Here is a 19,279-nt window from a genome sequence, read left to right as displayed (position 1 = left end):
TTCAGTCATTTGGCTGCGGCCATGCTGGAACACCCCCTTTAGTCGATAAATCGACCCCAGGACTTATTCTTTGTAAGCCTAGTACTTATTCTATCAGTCACTTTTTGCCAAAATATTAAGGGGTTTTGGAGTATAAATAATGAGAAAAGTCTCCAAAATTAACTTAATCATGAAAGGGAAGTAACTTGTGGCTGTGTGGTAAGTAGCTTGCTTACCAACCACATGGTTCCAGGTTCAGTCCCACTGTGTGGCACCTAGGGCAAGTGTCTTCTTTAGCCGACCAAAGTCATGTGAGTGGATTTGGTAGATGGAAACTGAAAGAAGCCTGTCTATATATGTCTATATATACTTTGCACTTCACTGTCCCTGTTTTTCTTTTTTCTCACCAATCCTTGACACGCTCTCTTTCTTCTCTCCCTCCTTAATTCCTTTGTTCCTCTTTTTCTCTCTCTTCTCCCCCTCTTTAATTCCTTTGCCCCTCTTTTTCTCTCTCTTCTCTTCTCATGTAACCACTGGCCAACTATAGCCCTTTCGCTATGATAACACCACTTTCTTTATCTGCCATAAGGCCTTATCTTTCAAATACGCCAGCTGATTCAATTCGTCTGAGTCAAAAGACACCTGTTGTTATTATTGTTTTTTTTTTGTATTTATATTCGTACTATTTTTTACTGAAACAAGTAAAAGAGTATGTGAGTGTAGATTGAAAGAAAAGATGGTTTGCATTGGTTTGTCGTCAAAAATAATTTTCTTATGAAGTTTAAAATGTAAAATTTTTTCTGAAATAAAAGAACAAAAGAAGAAATAATTATACAAAATAATTAGATAAGTATATCAAGTAAATAATTAAAAAAATATGTTAAAAAACAAGACAATGTAGAGGCGCAATGGCCTAATGGTTTGGGCAGCGGACTCGCGGTCGCAGGATCGCGGTTTCGATTCTCAGACCGGGCGTTGTGTGTGTTTATTGAGCGAAAACACCTAAAAGCTCTACGAGGCTCCGGCAGGGGGTGGTGATCCCTGCTGTACTCTTTCACCACAATGGCGGTGCTCCAGCATGGCCACAGCTCAAGAGCTGAAACTGGAAAAACAAAAACAAAACAAAAACAAAATAAAAAATAGGGGAGAAGTGGTTAAGTTGGTAGAGGGTGACCTATGTTTCTGGTCACCTATTTCTCACACACCTGAATGAATTTCACAAATGAATGAATTTCAATTAATAAAGATTATCAACTCTGAGAATAGGAATGGGTAAATAAGCCCCTAAAACTGATTCTACATTCCTCAAATATTCAAACATCCACCTCCCTCCACTATCAATATGGTCTTTACCAAAAGTCTGTCTTCGTGGATTGTTCTAGTACCATTTCCCCATTTTGCATTCAATGAATATATAAACTGGACCCTTATTCAATAGGTTTAGTATTAAATTGTGAAAATGTAAGATAAATATTTGAATAATTTAACTGAAAGGTTGAGGGAGTTGTGGGCCCCTCTTTTTTCTCAAACATTTTCGGATGGTTCTCTTTGGCATGTAAGAGAACCATCCGAGCGTGGCCGTTGCCAGCGCCTCCCTGACTGGCTTCGTGCTGGTGGCACATAAAAACCACCGTCCGTTTGTGGCCGTTGCCAGCCTCACCTGGCCCCCGTGCCGGTGGCACATAAAAAGCACCATCCAATCGTATCCACTTGCCAGACTCGTCTGGCACCTGTGCCAGTGGCACGTAAAAGGCACCCACTACACTCATGGAGTGGTTGGCGTTAGGAAGGGCATCCAGCCGTAGAAACATTGCCAAATCAGACTGGGCCTGGTGCAGCCTTCTGGCTTCCCAGACCCCAGTTGAACCGTCCAACCCATGCTAGCATGGAAAGTGGACACTAAACGATGATGATGATGAGGATTTTCTAATAGGGCTTCTTGTTTTTCTTTTTACTTTTCTTTTCTTTTTTGCTGGCCATCTCCACGTCCTTATCCCACTTCTTCAGTCTCAATTGTATCCTCACTATTTCAAGATGATGGATGGTACCCCTCAGAGTGGGACTCAGCATTTCAGTCTTCAACTTCTTGCTCATTGGTTCTTGGGACCAATGCTGAAGCAATCTCTTCTGATGTTTCTCCAAGCCCTGACAAGTGATGCTCTGAAAACAGCTCCTGGGACCTTTTGTTTTTGTTGCACTCTTCTCTGTTTTCCTCCCCTGTCTGACAGAAAAACCCTTGTTTCCATATGTATAGTAAGTGGGCTTGCTAATCTTCACCACTAGGCTTCTATTTCTACATTCTTCAGAATGGTACAGTGACGTTTGAGGGTCTTCAGGACTCGTATTTCCATACAGGTTCCCCTCAACCACAAAATATTCCTGGTTACATTGATACTTACAACCTGCCTTTATCATGGCTCTTGGCCTCATCACTTTTGTGGCAATGCCATAGCTATCAGCATAAGCTTCTAGAATAGGTGTGTAATGCTCAGTCTATCACATTCCCTTCTATCTTGAACACTCAGCAGTTACATATGCTCCACCCATCCCAGAAAATGGAGAGGATACTGTTCCACACATCAGTGAGAGCTGACTGCACTTACTTATACATGTGAATGATTCCTATGGCTTTAGAGATACAGAAATTATTTTAGTTTTTTCTTTCTTGCAGGTTATTTTGAAAACTAAATAGTATGTGCAAGAACTCATAGAGTCCAAAGTGTGTGGTGACAACAGTTCTCTATTTGTTTTTTGGTTCTATAGGAATTTGATTATCATCTCAGCTTAGACCTAATTTTGGTAGACATTGTTGTCTCTTGAACAGAAGAAATGTCAGGCTTGAAGATGGGTTATACCAAGACCTTTTCAAGAATGTTTTGGGATTAAGTGTCTGTTAATCATTGCAAGAATACCATTCAACTGGTGTTTTTCCCAGAACCATGTGTAGAGTGATGAGCAATTGGTGCTAGAATGACAAATAAAGCAAAGTCCAACGATGTGATTGAACTTCTGTTTAGCTATATTTAGATGATCAAGTATCGAGATCTGACCAGAGGTCATTTAGTTTAGACATGGTGGGTAACATTATGCCCTATTCTCAATTCATAAGAATCACAACATGTTAAATATATATTTTTTGTAAAAGAACTTCAAATTTAGTTGTAGGAGCTGACTGGAATACTGGGATTTGAACAATAAGGTTGGTTGAAGAACCAAGAAGACACTGTTGTTTTACCTCAATGAATGAATTTCAATTGATAAAGATTATCAACTCTGAGAATAGGAATGGATAAATAAGCAGCGTATCCAGTTAAAAATTCATCACATTCCTAGATCTAGTGTTAACAATTTCTTGCCGTAGTGATGGAAGAGTAATGAACAACCTTAAGCAATAAGGGCCATAGGCTTTTCTTATCAGAAGTTAGTGTGGCAGGAAAGACACTCACATCAATTTTAGTATCAATGAGAAATTTATGCTGGTGTTTGTCACTGATGTAGAATGGGTGACTAAAGGGTACATGACCAGCTAAATTGGTCACTGCTAATTCCTGATTCTTTCACTTGTCATGTTAGATGCAAGTTTCAATATAGATCAACAAAGTGAATTGCTATGTTGGGTCCTTTCTCTAAAGATTCGATGGTCCCAACATAAACTGTCTCATTCTTTGGTAATGTTAGTGTTACAGTAAGAACTACCAGAATGACTAAAGTCTTGGTTTCCCTCTTCTCTGCCAGACTTCCTGGGTTTGCAGAGTCAATGCCTTCATTTTGCGCTGTAACTTTGTTGACATTCACTTTGAAGAACAGCAGTTCAGAATATGAAGTTCTCTTGGAGAATGTTCCGTAACTTCAATATTGGCTCCATTATTGAGCAATATCTTTCATAGTTGCAGGCAGTTTCTGGATAAATAACTTCAAGAGAATGACTCTGAAGAGGGTTTTTTTTTGTGTCTAACAACTAATTCATCCTGTATAATAACAGGAAATGCTTTCAGTCTCTGGGGTTCTTAGGAATAAAACTCTAGTGTAATTTCTTCTATCATGAATGCAAAACACATTTAATCAGATTTTTGGTTGCAGGGTTAGTAGCAATTCACAACTCACATTACCAGGGAGAGTATTAAGCCCTTGATTTCTTGATTGCAGAGAGTTCATAATGTGTGCAAAATACAGAACTGCAGAAATAATATACATCTGAAAGCAGGGTCATTAAGCTAAAAAGAACATAGGCTAATATTGACTGCTGTCTATGGTTGTCTCTTCTTAGTTGATGTATCACTAATATCTGAGCCTATGCTTTGTTTTATCATATTTTTTGTATGTATTATATTAATGTTTTGTAAGAAACAGCAGTCTGACATTGTTACTTGAGAGAAATCTGCTTGTTTCAGGAAGTTGTTGGATAATGGTTGAATTTCATGTTACTCTTGAAGTAGTTGTCAGCAGATATTGCAAATGAATGGAAATTCTTGACAGGAAACTTTCCAAATAAAGGGAAAATTATCCAGAAATGATAAATGAAAGTTTAAGTGGAATTTGTATGAAAGCGGAAATAAATGGTTAGTGATCAACAAAATAGAAAGTGAATTATTTACTGTACACAGACGCACACACAAAGAAGACATTATATATTCTTTTACTTGTTTCAGTCACTGGATTGTGGCCATGCTGGGGCCCTGTCTCAATGAGTTTAGTCAAACAAAGCAAGCTCAGTACTGGTTTTTTTTAGGTCTGATATATTTACTCAGTTAGTCTCTTTTGCTGAACTGCTACATCATAGAGATGCAAACAAACTAGCATTATTCGTCAAGTGGTGTGGTGACAAACACAAAGACATGCAGCACACACATACACACACACACACACACACACACACACGCACACACACACACACATTCATATAGATATACATATATATTTATGTATATTAAGAGAGTTCATAGAAATTTTAACTCGACAGAATATGCAACCAGTAAATGATCCCATTCAGACATAACCATAAGACCAGCTTCCTTTATTAGGAGAAAAAACTGGCAAATCCTTAACTTTTTTCACATTCCATCTTCTAATCATGAACATTGTGATTATTACATAATTCGAAACTCCCCGAAACAGCTGTTGTGTTAAAAATAAAGCATATATATATATATATGCATCAAATGAAATAAAAACAGAACACATGCATATACCCTCTCACCTCTGCTACTAGCTGGTATATACAGGTGCTTACACTTATCAAGTATTCACCATGAATTTATTATATATATATATATATATATACAACAATGCAGCACGGATTTTTGTCAGTGAACAGGTCGCGGATTTTAGCGATGAAAATATTTTGACAAATTAAACTTAAATGTTGAAGTGAATCGAATGGCTTTTGTGTGTTTCTTAAATGGCTTACAAACACCTTCCACGCTGCAATTGTTTTCGTTTAAGCACACAATCTCAGATCAAATTACTTGCTATGCGAGTACATCTCCGTAATAATAATATATATATATATATATATATACATAAACGATGATGATGTAGGTGCAATGGCCCAGTGGTTAGAGCAGCGGACTCGCGGTTGTAGGATCGTGGTTTCGATTCCCAGATCGGGCGTTGTGAGTGTTTATTGAGCAAAAACACCTAAAGCTCCACGAGGCTCCGGCAGGGGGTGGTGGCGATCTCTGGTGTACTCTTTCGCCGCAACTTTCTCTCACTCTTTCTTCTGTTGGAATGCTCAAGCTAAAAAACAATGCAAAGCGCATTGTGACTAGCGATGTGGAGCAATATTTGATAGCCTGGTCGGTCACAGTGATCACGGTGATATACATACATACTAGCTCTTTTTAAACTATCCAACCCATACCAGTATGGAAACAGATGTTAAATAATGATATATATATATATATATACATACAAGCATGCATACATACATACAAGCTTCCACACAAGTTTACATCGACAAATTCTACGACAAGGCATTGGCCAGCACAGGGTCATAATAGAAGGTGCCATGCTGTGAAGCTGGTACCTTGAAATCATAGAGTTATGCTGCCAAAGTTTATTGCTCCAATATATATGGTAAATGAACTGAAGAATCAAAATTTCAATATGTCATGAGACTGAAAAAGAAAACTGCATGGAAGATGGATATTAGAAGATGATGGGGATTGCTGACTAGATACACACACATACAAACATATACATACCGTAAAGATTCCAAACAGGACTGGCCTTCTAAAGGACATCTTGACTGAAAAATAAAATTTAAATATATATATATATATATAATCAAATCAAATCAAATCAAACCAAATCAAAATAGATGAACATCAATGGAATTTGTATCCTTGTGGTACCAGTGCCGGTGGCACATAAGAAAACCATCCGAACGTAACCGTAGCCAGTACCGCATCGACTGGCCTCCGTGCTGAGGGCACGTAACAAACACCATCCGAGCGTGGCCGTTCGCCAGCCTCGTCTGGCACCTGTGTCGGTGGCACATAAGAAAACACCATCCGAGCGTGGCCGTCTGCCAGCCTTGTCTGGCAGCTGTGTCGGTGGCACATAAAAAACACCATCCGAGTGTGGCCGTCTGCCAGCCTCTTCTGGCACCTGTGTCGGTGGCACATAAAATCACCCACTACACTCTCGGAGTGGTTGGCGTTAGGAAGGGCATCCAGCTGTAGAAACACTGCCAGATCTGACTGGCCTGGTGCAGCCTTCGGGCTTGCCAGACCCCAGTTGAACCGTCCAACCCATGGGAAGCGGACGTTAAACGATGATGATGATGATGATGATGATGATGATATAGACATACATATACATACATACATATATATATGCAGATTCAAATGAATATGGTACTTAAGTTAGATGCACCAGAATTTTGCATGGTGTTATCCATATAAATCCATGGGGTGATTATAATCAAAATAAGCAACAAGAATAACTTTGGTAATTTGGTATGATCGTTTCGCACTACATCATTTTATTAAATGTTGTAAGTATTACAACAGTTTTAAAATGCTGAGCACTCATCAGCCAATTATAGAGGTTTTCCATTAATACATAATTTTCATATCAAGTGATAACATTATAGAGAAGGTAGATATATAGACAAAGACATGGATTTAAATTTTAAGAACATTTAAGGTAGTGGAGTTTATCAATTGACTGAATAATATTCAGTTGCTATGAACTGCTTGAAGGTTCTGAGAAGAATGGACAAATGAAAGGAGACAAGAAAGATTTTCTATTTATAGAAATAGGGGTGAAATAGATGTCAAAGTTCCATATAAAGAAATTTAGGTAGATAGAAAATGATTGTCACATTACAATGCCAATTACTACTATTTGGTAAACAGATTTAGCATTAGGAAAACTTGGTTAATGTCTAATGGTTATAATGACACTCATAGCGAATGCAGAGATCAAAAATTGAGAGGATAAGAAAGAAAATTAGTAAAATTAGTAAAAGGTTCAGGTGTTTTTGAGCCTCATTATTTTCCTCTGTCAATATTGGTCATAGTTTCGATTCCCAGACCGGGCGTTGTGAGTGTTTATTGAGCGAAAACACCTAAAAAAGCTCCACAAAGCTCCGGCAGGGGATGGTGGTGATCCCTGCTGTATTCTTTCACCACAACTTTCTCTCACTCTTACTTCCTGTTTCTGTTGTACCTGTATTTCAAGGGGCTGGCCTTGTCACTCACTGTGTCATGCTGAATATCCCAAGAACTACGTTAAGGGTGCACGTGTCTGTGGAGTGCTCAGCCACTTACACATTAATTTCACGAGCAGGCTGTTCCGTTGATTCAAATCAACCGGAACCCTCATCGTCGTAACCGATGGAGTGCTTCCATATCCATTGGTCATAATTGATATAACCAGGGAATGTCCAGGATCTTGTCTGCCAACATTGTAGCTGGGATGTGTGTGAGTGAGATAGAGATAGAAATAGAGTGAGAGAGAGAGAGAGAGAGAGAGAGAGAGAGAGAGAGAGAGAGAGAGGAGAGAGAGAGAGAGAGAAAGAGGGAGAGAGACTTTGACAAAGCATTAATGAAAGGAATTGGCTAACTTGGAAATAATCCCATGTTAGAAATTCAGCTTTTCAAAGACGTCACTACATCATCATCATCATCATTGTTGTTTAACATCCGTTTTCCGTGCTAGTACGGGTTGGATGGTTCGACCGGGGTCCAGGAAGCCAGAAGGCTGCACCAGGCTCCAGTCTGAGCTGGCAGTGTTTCTACAGCTGGATGCCGTTCCTAACGCCAACCACTCCATGAGTGTAGTGGGTGCATTTTACGTGCCATTATACATATGCATCCTTAAATACAAGGGCATAAACTCTCAGTCAGACATACATAGAAGTGAATATCTGTGATTATGTGACATACAAACTCAAAGATGAAACCTGTGAATCAAATATGATGAAGCATCGCCGGGTTTAACTTAGCAGAATTTCTGCAAGAGTAGTGTCCCTTTTATAACTGTCCCGGTAAAGTTGAACAAGTGTTGTGATGGGAGGGAAAGCAGGAAAAGCAGGAAATCACAAGCTGTTATCAGAGTGAAAGGAAAAATGTGCAAAAAGAGAAGTGGTTAATTGGAACTTACCTTCTGGAAAATTCATGATTCAAACTGATATCTGAAGAGTGAAAGAATAACAACATGAGGTTTGAAGCAAATTAAACATGCATATTTTGTGAGTAAGTTAGTGTGATGTGAGTGAATGAGTGTGTGTGTGTTTGTGTGCGTGAGAAAGAGAGAGAGAGAGAGAGAGAGAGAGAGAGAGAGAGAGAGAGAGAGAGCAAGAGAGAGACCTTGACCAAGCATTAATGAAAGGAATCAGCTGACTTGGAAATAATCCCATGTTAGAAGTTCAGCTTTTCAAAGACATCACTACCATTATATATATGCATCCTTAAATACAAGGGCATAGACGCATTTATAGGTGCAGGAGTGGCTGTATGGTAAGTAGCTTGCTTACCAACCACATGGTTCCGGGTTCAGTCCCACAAAGGATATCACGGTACACGTGTTTCAAGCTTCATAAACAATCTGTTATTACATCAGTGTATTAATGATATAAAAGATGGTTTAAAGCTCTCTTCAGCCGCAAACATTGTTAGTCCAAAGATTACATCACAATATAAAAAATATAAAATGTACATGTAGTATTAGCCATTATAATAGGTTTATCATATCTCCCTGAAAAAGTATATTTGTATAATTTTCTAACTGTATAAATGTATAAAGATTCATTGGATTTCGAAAATCTGCCCATACTGTATCACCAATCAGCATGCATCTTTATACATTTATACAGTTAGAAAATTATACAAATATACTTTTTCAGGGAGATATGATAAACCTATTATAATGGCTAATACTACATGTACTTTTTATATTTTTTATATTGTGATGTAATCTTTGGACTAACAATGTTTGCGGCTGAAGACAGCTTTAAACCATCTTTTATATCATTAATACACTGATGTAATAACGGATTGTTTATGAAGCTTGAAACACGTGTACCGTGATATCCTTTGTGTTCTGCTTTTTAATTTATATTAAATATATACATACATACATACATACATACATGTGTGTGTATAAGGATTTAGTTTTTGTCGGCAAATTCTGCTAATATCAATTCTATTTAAAGTGTGATGTGTGATAAATTCAGGCTGATTACATGTATCAAAGGAAATGCTAATGTTAACACACAGACTGTATATAGTTTTGTTGAAAAAGATATACATACCAAAGAATGATGATTCTAAACTAGCAAGCGCTGAAAAGGGAGGAAAGAAATACAGTTTAAAATATGATATATATATGAGTGTATGTATGTGAATGTGTGTGTATATGTGTATGACATTGTTATTTCCAATCTTATCACCAGTTTCCATATAAGGTGGTATAAAAAAGTTCCTGGACTTGTTTTATAGTGTGCCAACAGATGGCAGTACATGCTTGCATGCACTGTCAGAGCTAGTAGTGACCTTCTTGAGGCTATGTGTCAAGTAATATTCCTGTGTTTATTTCTCAAGTTGTGAAATTTGTGTTTTTGTGATTCCATATATGCTGTAGTCTGTGATTTTGTCTTGGACAGGAGCAAAAAAGCCAATGGGAAATTTTGTGTTAAAATTGGCAAGTCTGCCACAGAGGCATTGAACATACTTTGACAAGCCTATGGCGATGAGACCGTGGGTTGTCTGCAATGTTTTGAGTGGCATGGGAACTTCAAAAGTGGAAGAATGTCCCTGGAAGATCTTCCATGAGTGACACTCCTGGAAATGTGGTGTAGTCATCACTGAAAGCATTTTCGTTTTTTTTCTCTTTTTTTCCTTTTTGCTTCTTTTTCTTCCTCAGAAAGAAGACAAAAGGTTCTCTTTTACTCTTTTACTTGTTTCAGTCATTTGACTGTGGCCATGCTGGAGTCCTGCCTTTAGTCGAGCAAATCGACCCCAGGACTTATTCTCTGTAAGCCTAGTGCTTATTCTATCACTTGCTTTTGCTGAACAGTTATATTACAATGATGTAAATACAGCAGCATCTGTTGTCAAGCGATTTTGGTGGGGACAAACACAGACACACAAACACGTACACACGCACATATATATATATATATTATATATATATATATATATATATATATAATATATATATATATATATATATATTATATATATATATACATATATACGACGGGCTTCTTTCAGTTTCCGTCTACCAAATCCACTCACAAGGCATTACAGTCTTCTACTATAGCCTACCAAGGCTATAGTAGAAGACACTTGCCCAAGGTGTCACGCAGTGTGACTGAACTCGGAACCATGTGGTTGGTAAGCAAGTTACTTACCACACAGCCACTCCTGTGCCTATGAAAATTTATGTGTGTGTGTGTGTGTGTGTGTGTGTGTGTGTGTGTGTGTTTGTGTGTGTGTGTGTGTGTGTATATGTGTGTCTGTGAGTTCATGTGTTTAGAAATATGTCATATGTCTATGGCTACACTGTGTAATTTCGATGTTTTGCTTTGAAAAGTAAAGTCAGGTTTCTTTCAATTTCATGTTTTACATAAACAAACAATAGGTGCAGGAGTGGCTGTGTGGTAAGTAGCTTGCTAAACAACCACATGGTTCCGGGTTCAGTCCCACTGCGTGGCATCTTGGGCAAGTGTCTTCTGCTATAGCCCCGGGCCGACCAATGCCTTGTGAGTGGATTTGGTAGACGGAAACTGAAAGAAGCCTGTCATATATATGTATATATATATATATGTATGTGTGTGTGTTTGTGTGTCTGTGTTTGTCCCCCTAGCATTGCTTGACAACCGATGCTGGTGTGTTTACGTCCCCGTCACTTAGTGGTTCGGCAAAAGGAGTCCGATAGAATAAGTACTGGGCTTACAAAGAATAAGTCCCGGGGTCGATTTGCTCGACTAAAGGCGGTGCTCCAGCATGGCCGCAGTCAAATGACTGAAACAAGTTAAAGAGTAAAAGAGAGAATATTTACAAATTAGAAAAATATGTAAAGTTAGAAAAATCCAATGCTACATATATACATATATATATGTTTACCTGAATATTTATAGAGATGAGTATTATGTTTCCAATTTTGAAGCTACTTATAGAATAAAAAATGCAAATTCTCTGCTTTTCTTTCAAACATTCAATTAAACTGGTCATTGTTCTCTAAAATTCGTTGACATTCTGGACTTGTAGAAAGCTTTTAACAGGATCCCTCCGATTCCTTATCTGGTGGACAATGTGGAAACTAGGGTTAGATGAGTGGCTGGTGAGAGCTGTACAAGTTATGTACAGAGATGCTACCAATATTGTGAGGATTAGCGATGTGTACGGCAAAAAATTTAGGGTAGAAGTAGGGGTTCATTAAGGATCGATGCTCAGCCCCATCTTGTTCATCATAGTCCTACAGGCAATAACAGAAGAATTTAAGACTGGCTGCCCCTGGGAACTCCTCTACACTGATGACTTTGTTCTTACAGCTGAATCATTACCAGAACTGGAGAAGATGTTCCAGGTGTGGAAGCAAGGTTGAAGGGCCTTAGAGTTAACCTACCAAAAACCAAAGTTGTAGTAAGTAGGAAGGCAGACAAATTACAAGTCCCTTCAGGTAGATAGCCCTGCTCTATGTGTAGAAAAGGTGTAGGTATTAACTCTCTAAGATGAACCAAGTGTAAGCTCTTGACACATAAAAGGTGCAGCAATATCAGACGAAGGTTAACAGGGAAAATAGCTTTTGCGTGTGGTAGATGCACAGGTAGAATAAACACCGAAAATGTACATAAAATAGAACCCCATCAATTGCCATGGGGATAAGCTAGAGGTAGTAAATAACTTCAGTTACCTAGGTGATCACGTTATAGCAGAGGTGGATGCTGTGTGAGCATAGCTGTCAGAAAAAGATTAGTTTGGGCAAAGTTTAGAGAGCTTCTGCCTCTGCTGGCAACAAAGGGCCTCTCTCTCAGAGTGAAAGGTAGATTGCATGATGCCTGTGTGTGAACAGCTATGCTACATGGCAGTGAAACATGGGCTGTGACAGCTGAGGACATGCATAGGCTTGAAAGAAATGAAGCCAGCATGCTTTGCTGGATGTGCAATGTCAGTGTGCATGTATGACAGAGAGTAAACATTTTGAGAGAAAAGTTAGGCATAAGAGGCACCAGAAGTGGTGTGCAAGAGAGACGAATGCACTGCTATGGTCATGTGATGCATATGGACGAGAATAACTGTGTAAAGAAGTGCCAATCCTTAAGTGTGGAGGGAACCTGTGGTACAGGTAGACCCAGTAAGACATGGGATGAAGTGGTGAAGTATGATCTCTGAACTTTGGACCTCACAGAGGCAATGACTAGTGGCCGAGACCTTTGGCAATATGCTGTGCTTGAAAAAATCCCCATCAAGCCAAGTGAAATCACAGTCATGGCCGATGCTGGTGTGACATAACCAGCACTCATGCAGGTGGAACTTGAAAAGCACCATTCAAGTGCTGAGCCTCACAGAGGCAGAAGTGGTTGAGCTCCTTTCAAATGCTGGGCCTCACAGAGGCAATGACCGAGATCTTTGGTATTATATTATGCTTGAGAGAAGACCCATCACAGAGCAACGACCGAGTCCATTTGGCATTATGCTGTGCTCGAGAAGAAGACCCATGAAGCCAAGTAAAACTGCAGCCGTGGTAGATACCAATGTCATGCAAATGGCATCTATGCAGGTGACACGTAAAAACACCCATTACACTTATGGGGTGGCGAGTGATAAATGCAGGCTGATTCCTCATCTTCATCATCATCATCATTTAGTACCTGCTTTCCATGCTGGTATGGGTTAGACTGTTTGACTAAAACTGGTAAACTAGAGAGCTGCATCAGGCCCCAATTTCATTTGGCATGGTTTCTACAGCTGATTGCCCTTCCTAACGCAAACCATTCCTAAAATGTAATGGGTGCTTTTTATGTTCCACTAGCATGAGTGCCAGTGGAATGACACCACCACCGGTCACACTTATGATTTCAGTTGGCTAGATGAGTCTTCTCAAGCATGGCATATCACTAAAGGCGGCAATCTGGCAGAAACGTTAGCATGCCGGCCGAAATGCATAGCCGTATTTCGTCTGCCATTACGTTCTGAGTTCAAATTCCACCGAGGTCAACTTTGCCTTTCATCCTTTCGGGGTCAATAAATTAAGTACCAGTTATGCACTGGGGTCAATGTAATCGACTTAATCCCTTTATCTGTCCTTGTTTGTCCCCCTCTGTGTTTAGCCCCTTGTGGGTAGTAAAGAAATAGGCATATCACTAAAGGTCTTGGTTACTTATTACCTGTGTGAGGCCCGACATTCAAAGGGTGCTTTTTACATGCCATTGACACAGGTGCCAGTTATGTGACCCCAGCATTGGCTATGACTATAGTTTCACTTGGCAGACTGTATATAGTTTAGTTGAAAAAGATATACATACCATAAGCTGATACAGCTGTGCTACCATGCTCTGAAAAAATGAAATAGAGAAATACAGTTTAAATTATATAAGGCATAAAATACAGGTTATGCTTCTGTGTTCCTGGAACTTGTGGAAGAGGAAGACATGGAATGAAGTACTGAAGGTTGATCTCAGAATGCTGAGCCTTACAAAAGAGATGAAAAAGGATTGAGATAACTGGCACCTTGCCATTCTTAAAAAGACTCGGCTACCACAGTAGAATTGATATCCTAAAACCCATTTCTTTATTACCAACAAGGGGCTAAACATAGAAGGGACAAACAAGGACAGACATAGGTATTAAGTCGATTACATCGACCCCAGTGCATAACTGGTACTTAATTTATCGACCCCGAAAGGATGAAAGGTAAAGTCGACCTCAGCGGAATTTGAACTCACAACGTAACGGCAGACGAAATACCACTAAGCATTTCGCCCGACGAGCTAACGTTTCTGCCAGCTCGCCGCCTTTGATATCCTAAAACCACTTTGGCAATGCTTGTATATAAGGGGTTTTGCACTGTCAACCTTTGCCCCTCAAATTTCATATCCAAACATCCATCACTTCTCTATAACCTGGGAGCAGAATAGCCACATACTACAACCCCCACCTTTCCCGGATACTTTTCTTCCCTACCCCAAACCACCTCCGTTTCCCATTATCTTTCCCTGCCTACTGTCACACCTTACTTATCTGCTTTCACGTGGAGGCGCAATGGCCCAGTGGTTAGGGCAGCGGACTCGCGGTCATAGGATCACGGTTTCGATTCCCAGACCGGGCGTTGTGTTTATTGAGCGAAAACACCTAAAGCTCCACGAGGCTCTGGCAGGGGATGATGGTGATCCCTGCTGTACTCTTTCACCACAACTTTCTCTTACTCTTACTTCCTGTTTCTGTTGTACCTGTATTTCAAAGGGCCGGCCTTGTCACTCTCTGTGTCACGCTGAATATCCCCGAGAACTACGTTAAGGGTACACGTGTCTGTGGAGTGCTCAGCCACTTACACGTTAATTTCACGAGCAGGCTGTTCCGTTGATTCGGATCAACCGGAACCCTCATCATCGTAACTGACGGAGTGCTTCCAACATCTGCTTTCACCCAGAATGCTCTCAGATATCTACGGCAATCCCTGCCCCCCAAGCCTTTCTTAGGCTTCTCTCCATCGTTTGCTATAGTCACCTTGTAACCGTAATACATGTAAGAGAAGGGATGTTCCAATAGTAAATCAAAGTGTTTTGCAGATAAGATGAATTTGTAGTGACTGGGTGTTTTGTAGTGTTTTGGCATAAACTGTGAACTGAGTATTTGACTTAGCATTAGAAATTGCAGTTATGCTGTGGAGACCTTTTGGTCCCATAGACATTTGGCTTCTGTATTTGGGACTACTGTCATCAGTTTATCTGGATAGATATTATTTTGGAGGTTATCAGTAGATAAGAGCATAATCATAAAATACACAGCTACCAGCTGTTCAATGAATTCGAGGCATGGAAAGACAGGAAAAAATGTATGGAAAGAATTTCTTCATGACCTCAGTGGGTGCTTCTTATTTATTAAAACAGTTGAGATGTGCTTGTCTCCAACTGTGAAGGGCCCCTCCCTCCCCGTTTGGTGTTGGCAGTAGTTGTAGAGCTAGTAAATGTATGTGTGTGTGTGTGTGTGTGTGTGTGTGTGTGTGTGTGTGCATGTGTTAGTATTACTGTAATCTCTATATATATAAATGGCAAAATGTGTGTGTGTGTGTGTGTGTCCTTTATACAAATCCACAATTTTTCAGTTAGAGGGCTCGTACTTTCTATGGTCATTCAAAACTGTCCAAGGGTGGTCATGCACATCTTTACATTTCCCCAGTCACCCCGCAAAGCCATTAAAAAATCAATAGAAGTGACGTTTTTGTGAATTTTCTATTCAAAATCCAATCAAAATGCCCGAAACTTGATACGTCAATTGAATGCCAGCTAGCTGTATGTGATTGGTCGGAGATTTGGACAGTACTCATGTTGTCAGGTCATAATGCTAGTATATTATAAAAGTATACATCTGAGATAAATGTTTAAAAATATAGGAATGTATATAGGAATGTAGGTATATATAAATATACATGTGTGTTATATTTATGTGAGAATGTATATGTAAAAATGTCAGCCTTCCTGCATGCATGTATATATAAATGTGTTCTTATAGTCATAACTACACAACTGTGCCCCACAGAGTTTGTTTCTTAACTTTCTGAAAAATGGATATTTTTAAATGAAATTTTATAAAAAATGTTCCAGATGGTTTAGATTCCAGAATTTGTTGCGAAAATCATTCTCCACAAGTCAGGAGAGCAGTTTTGGAAATTTCAAACGATTCAGCTTTATTGGGAGCAAAATAAAGGTTTTCACAACAAATTCCAATATAGTTGGAATCTGTACTATTGTAAGCATAGTTGAAGAAAATTTTACTTAAAAATATCCATTTTCTGAAGTCATGAAGAAAAGAATTTGGTGTGGCCCTTTGTGTAGGTATGCCTTATCTGTAAAAAGCATTATGGTGAAATAAAAGGTACATGGGTCACTAGAAATAGGAACCAATATACCACTAACTCAGCCCCCATCATTCCATTTTCATAAAATTAGTGTACAGCTGTCTGCAGAAAAGTAAAATTAATTGAAATGACATGAAAAATCTCAAATATTAGCATTTTCAGCAGTCAACATACAAACAAACTTCGTTTTTTTATAAGGATAGAGATATATACCGTAAATCCTCGAGTATAATCCGCATTTTCCCCTCCAAGTTTAAAGGTCAAAATCCCAACTGCATACTATATACGAGGTTAAAAATGAATAATATTTTCTAAGCAATGTCCGAGACTCTATTTGCTGTCCGGCAATGTTTATTCAGACGCATTTTGTGAGGTCGGACACAAAAATACCTTAAGCTAAACCTGAAAGCAATGAAGTCATAAAAGGATCATCCATAACTTGCAGTAAGCAACATTTATTAACGTCATTACTGTTATTTCTTTGTTTTCTGCAAACAAAATGCACAAAAAAGCTACACGTTTGCATTATGTTATATATACAATAATAATAAAGGACGTTACCATATACAGTTTTACAAACCAAGGACGTTATACAGACCTCCTTGACTCAAGTTAGAGAAGGGGTGCGTATTATACACAAGGTTTAAGTTTTTCAGAGGTACAGCTCCCTAAAAATACCCTGCATATTATACTCCCCTTGTTGAAATCTGCTCACTTTGTATTAGAGAGATTATAGACTGTAGAATGTGAATAATAATGATCTACTTACCTTGAACTGGAATTGATAAACGGCACTTGGGTTCATCTGTAAAATAAAATTGGGAAATATGAATATATTGTTTACTAAATTTATAAATCATATGAATTTTCAGAAATGTATTCTCTCATTCAATGAAGCAGGGTTTTTTTTATCTTCTACTATAGCCTTGGGCCGACCAAAGCCTTGTGAGTGGATTTGGTAGATGGAAACTGAAAGAAGCCCGTCACATATATGTATATATATATGTACGTGTGTGTATATGTTTGTGTGTCTGTGTTTGTCCTCCCCAACATCACTTGACAACCAATGCTGGTGTAGTTACATCCCCGGTAACTTAGCGGTTCAGCAAAAGAGACCAATAGAATAAGTACTAGGCTTACAAAGAATAAGTCCTGGGTTCGATTTGCTCGACTGAAGGTGGTGCTCCAGCATTGCCACAGTCAAATGACTGAAACAAGTAAAAGAGTAAAGAGTAAAGAGCAATATCATCACCTTCTTTGAGTCTTTAGGAAACAGTCTTTTTTTGTTTTGGGTATGCTGAACATTTCACATCTAAGTCTTCTTTGAGGTACGTTAGCCCAACTGTTTTGGAGTTGTCTGGGAGGCTGTCAGGAAGAGGGTGCATCCTGAGGAATTCACTGCTGACAGGTAGGATATTGAAGGCTGCCTGCACTAAACTCTACCATGTTTGGTCAGTTGGTTGGTTGGAGAGTGGGGTGTGGTCAGCTGGCTGACTGATCTGGCTGGTTGGTAGGTTGGTCGATTGGTTGGTAAATAAGTTGGTTGATTTATTGGTTGGTTGGTTGTTTGGTAAATAAGTTGGTTGATTTATTAGTTGATTGGTTGGTTCATTTATTGGTTGGTTGGTTGGTTGGTTGGTTGGTTGGTTGATTGGCTGGCTGGCTGGCTGGTTGGTTGGTTGGTTGGTTGGCTGGCTGGTTGGTTGGTTAGTTGGTTGGTTGGCTGGCTGGCTGGTTGGTTGGTTGTTTGGTTGGTAGGTTGATTTATTGGTTTGTTGGTTGGTTGGTTGGTAGGTTGATTTATTGGTTTGTTGGTTGGTTGGGGAGGTGTGTGGTCAGCTGGATGGCTAATCTTGCTGGCTGGCAGGTTGGTTGATTGGCTAGTTTGTTGGCTGGCTGGTTGGTTTGTTGGTTCAATGACTGGTTGATTGGTTGGTTGAGCAGTTGGTAAGTTGGCCACTTGGTTGGATAGTTGACTGACTGATTGGTCAGTTGACCGGATGGTGTGTATGTATGGACAACAAGGCCCTTTTCCCAGTTTCCTTATCAAAATACACCCACCCTGCCACCATCATCTCTCTCACTCCAGTGCTTACCTGGTACCACTTACCTTCACTCACGATTCATCCTTCAACCATTAACACTGTTTTCTCCACCCAAACTTTACAATGATCATTTCCACTCACCCACCCACTGAGTCACAACATTATCTCTCCTCCTCCATGAGGGAGGTGCATGGACCACCATGCACCTCTCACTCACCTCCTCTGCGTCTGCTTTCCCCTCCCCAACCTACTCTACTACATCTCTCTCTCTCTCTCTTTCTCTTTCATCCTTCTGCTTATAGCAGTGTTTTTTTGTAGCCCCACCCACCTTTTTTGTAGCCCCACCCATTACCTCTTAAGTAGTTGCTATGCCTTGCACCCACCCAAGTGGCGAATGGGGTATCACAGCTTGACTAATTTAACATGGATGATAATTTATAAATTTTACTCTAAAACTGGTTGGCATAACAATGAAATTATGAAAAAACAATTAATACAGACAAAAGTTGAAAGTTTACTTTATTCCTTGCAAGTTGATGACTTCCCTGTGCCTAATGAGGTGCCCCAGCATGGCCTCGGCCTTTGGGCTAAAACATTTTTAAGGATTTAAGGATTTCTAGCTTTATCATGTAGAAAATATAATTACTATTATAGGTAAAGTCTAGCATATTGTGTTACCTCATTGCCCCCTCGAGCCCAACGCCCCCCTTTGACATGCCCAGCAC

At 39.5% G+C, this 19,279-nt stretch overlaps 1 protein-coding gene across 1 annotated transcript in view; it reads right to left on the bottom strand.

Annotated features, from left to right (window-relative positions):
• Positions 1–380: 380 nt before the first annotated feature.
• Positions 381–19,279, bottom strand: part of LOC115218344 — a 98,153-nt gene continuing 79,254 nt past the window's right edge. Inside the window, exons 11-15 of the mRNA XM_036508426.1 lie at positions 17,279–17,314; positions 13,958–13,987; positions 9,740–9,769; positions 8,590–8,620; positions 381–779 (exon numbers count right to left, since the gene is read on the bottom strand). Of these exons, the coding sequence (XP_036364319.1) occupies positions 761–779; positions 8,590–8,620; positions 9,740–9,769; positions 13,958–13,987; positions 17,279–17,314 (146 nt within the window). The 3' untranslated portion in view covers positions 381–760. The remainder of the gene's footprint in view (positions 780–8,589; positions 8,621–9,739; positions 9,770–13,957; positions 13,988–17,278; positions 17,315–19,279) is intronic.

This window comes from Octopus sinensis, linkage group LG13 (assembly GCF_006345805.1).
Source record: "Octopus sinensis linkage group LG13, ASM634580v1, whole genome shotgun sequence".
In the NCBI taxonomy this organism is placed as follows: Eukaryota; Metazoa; Mollusca; class Cephalopoda; order Octopoda; family Octopodidae; genus Octopus; species Octopus sinensis.
Note: the sequence above shows the minus strand (reverse complement) of the source record. Positions and strands in the feature narration are given on the sequence as shown.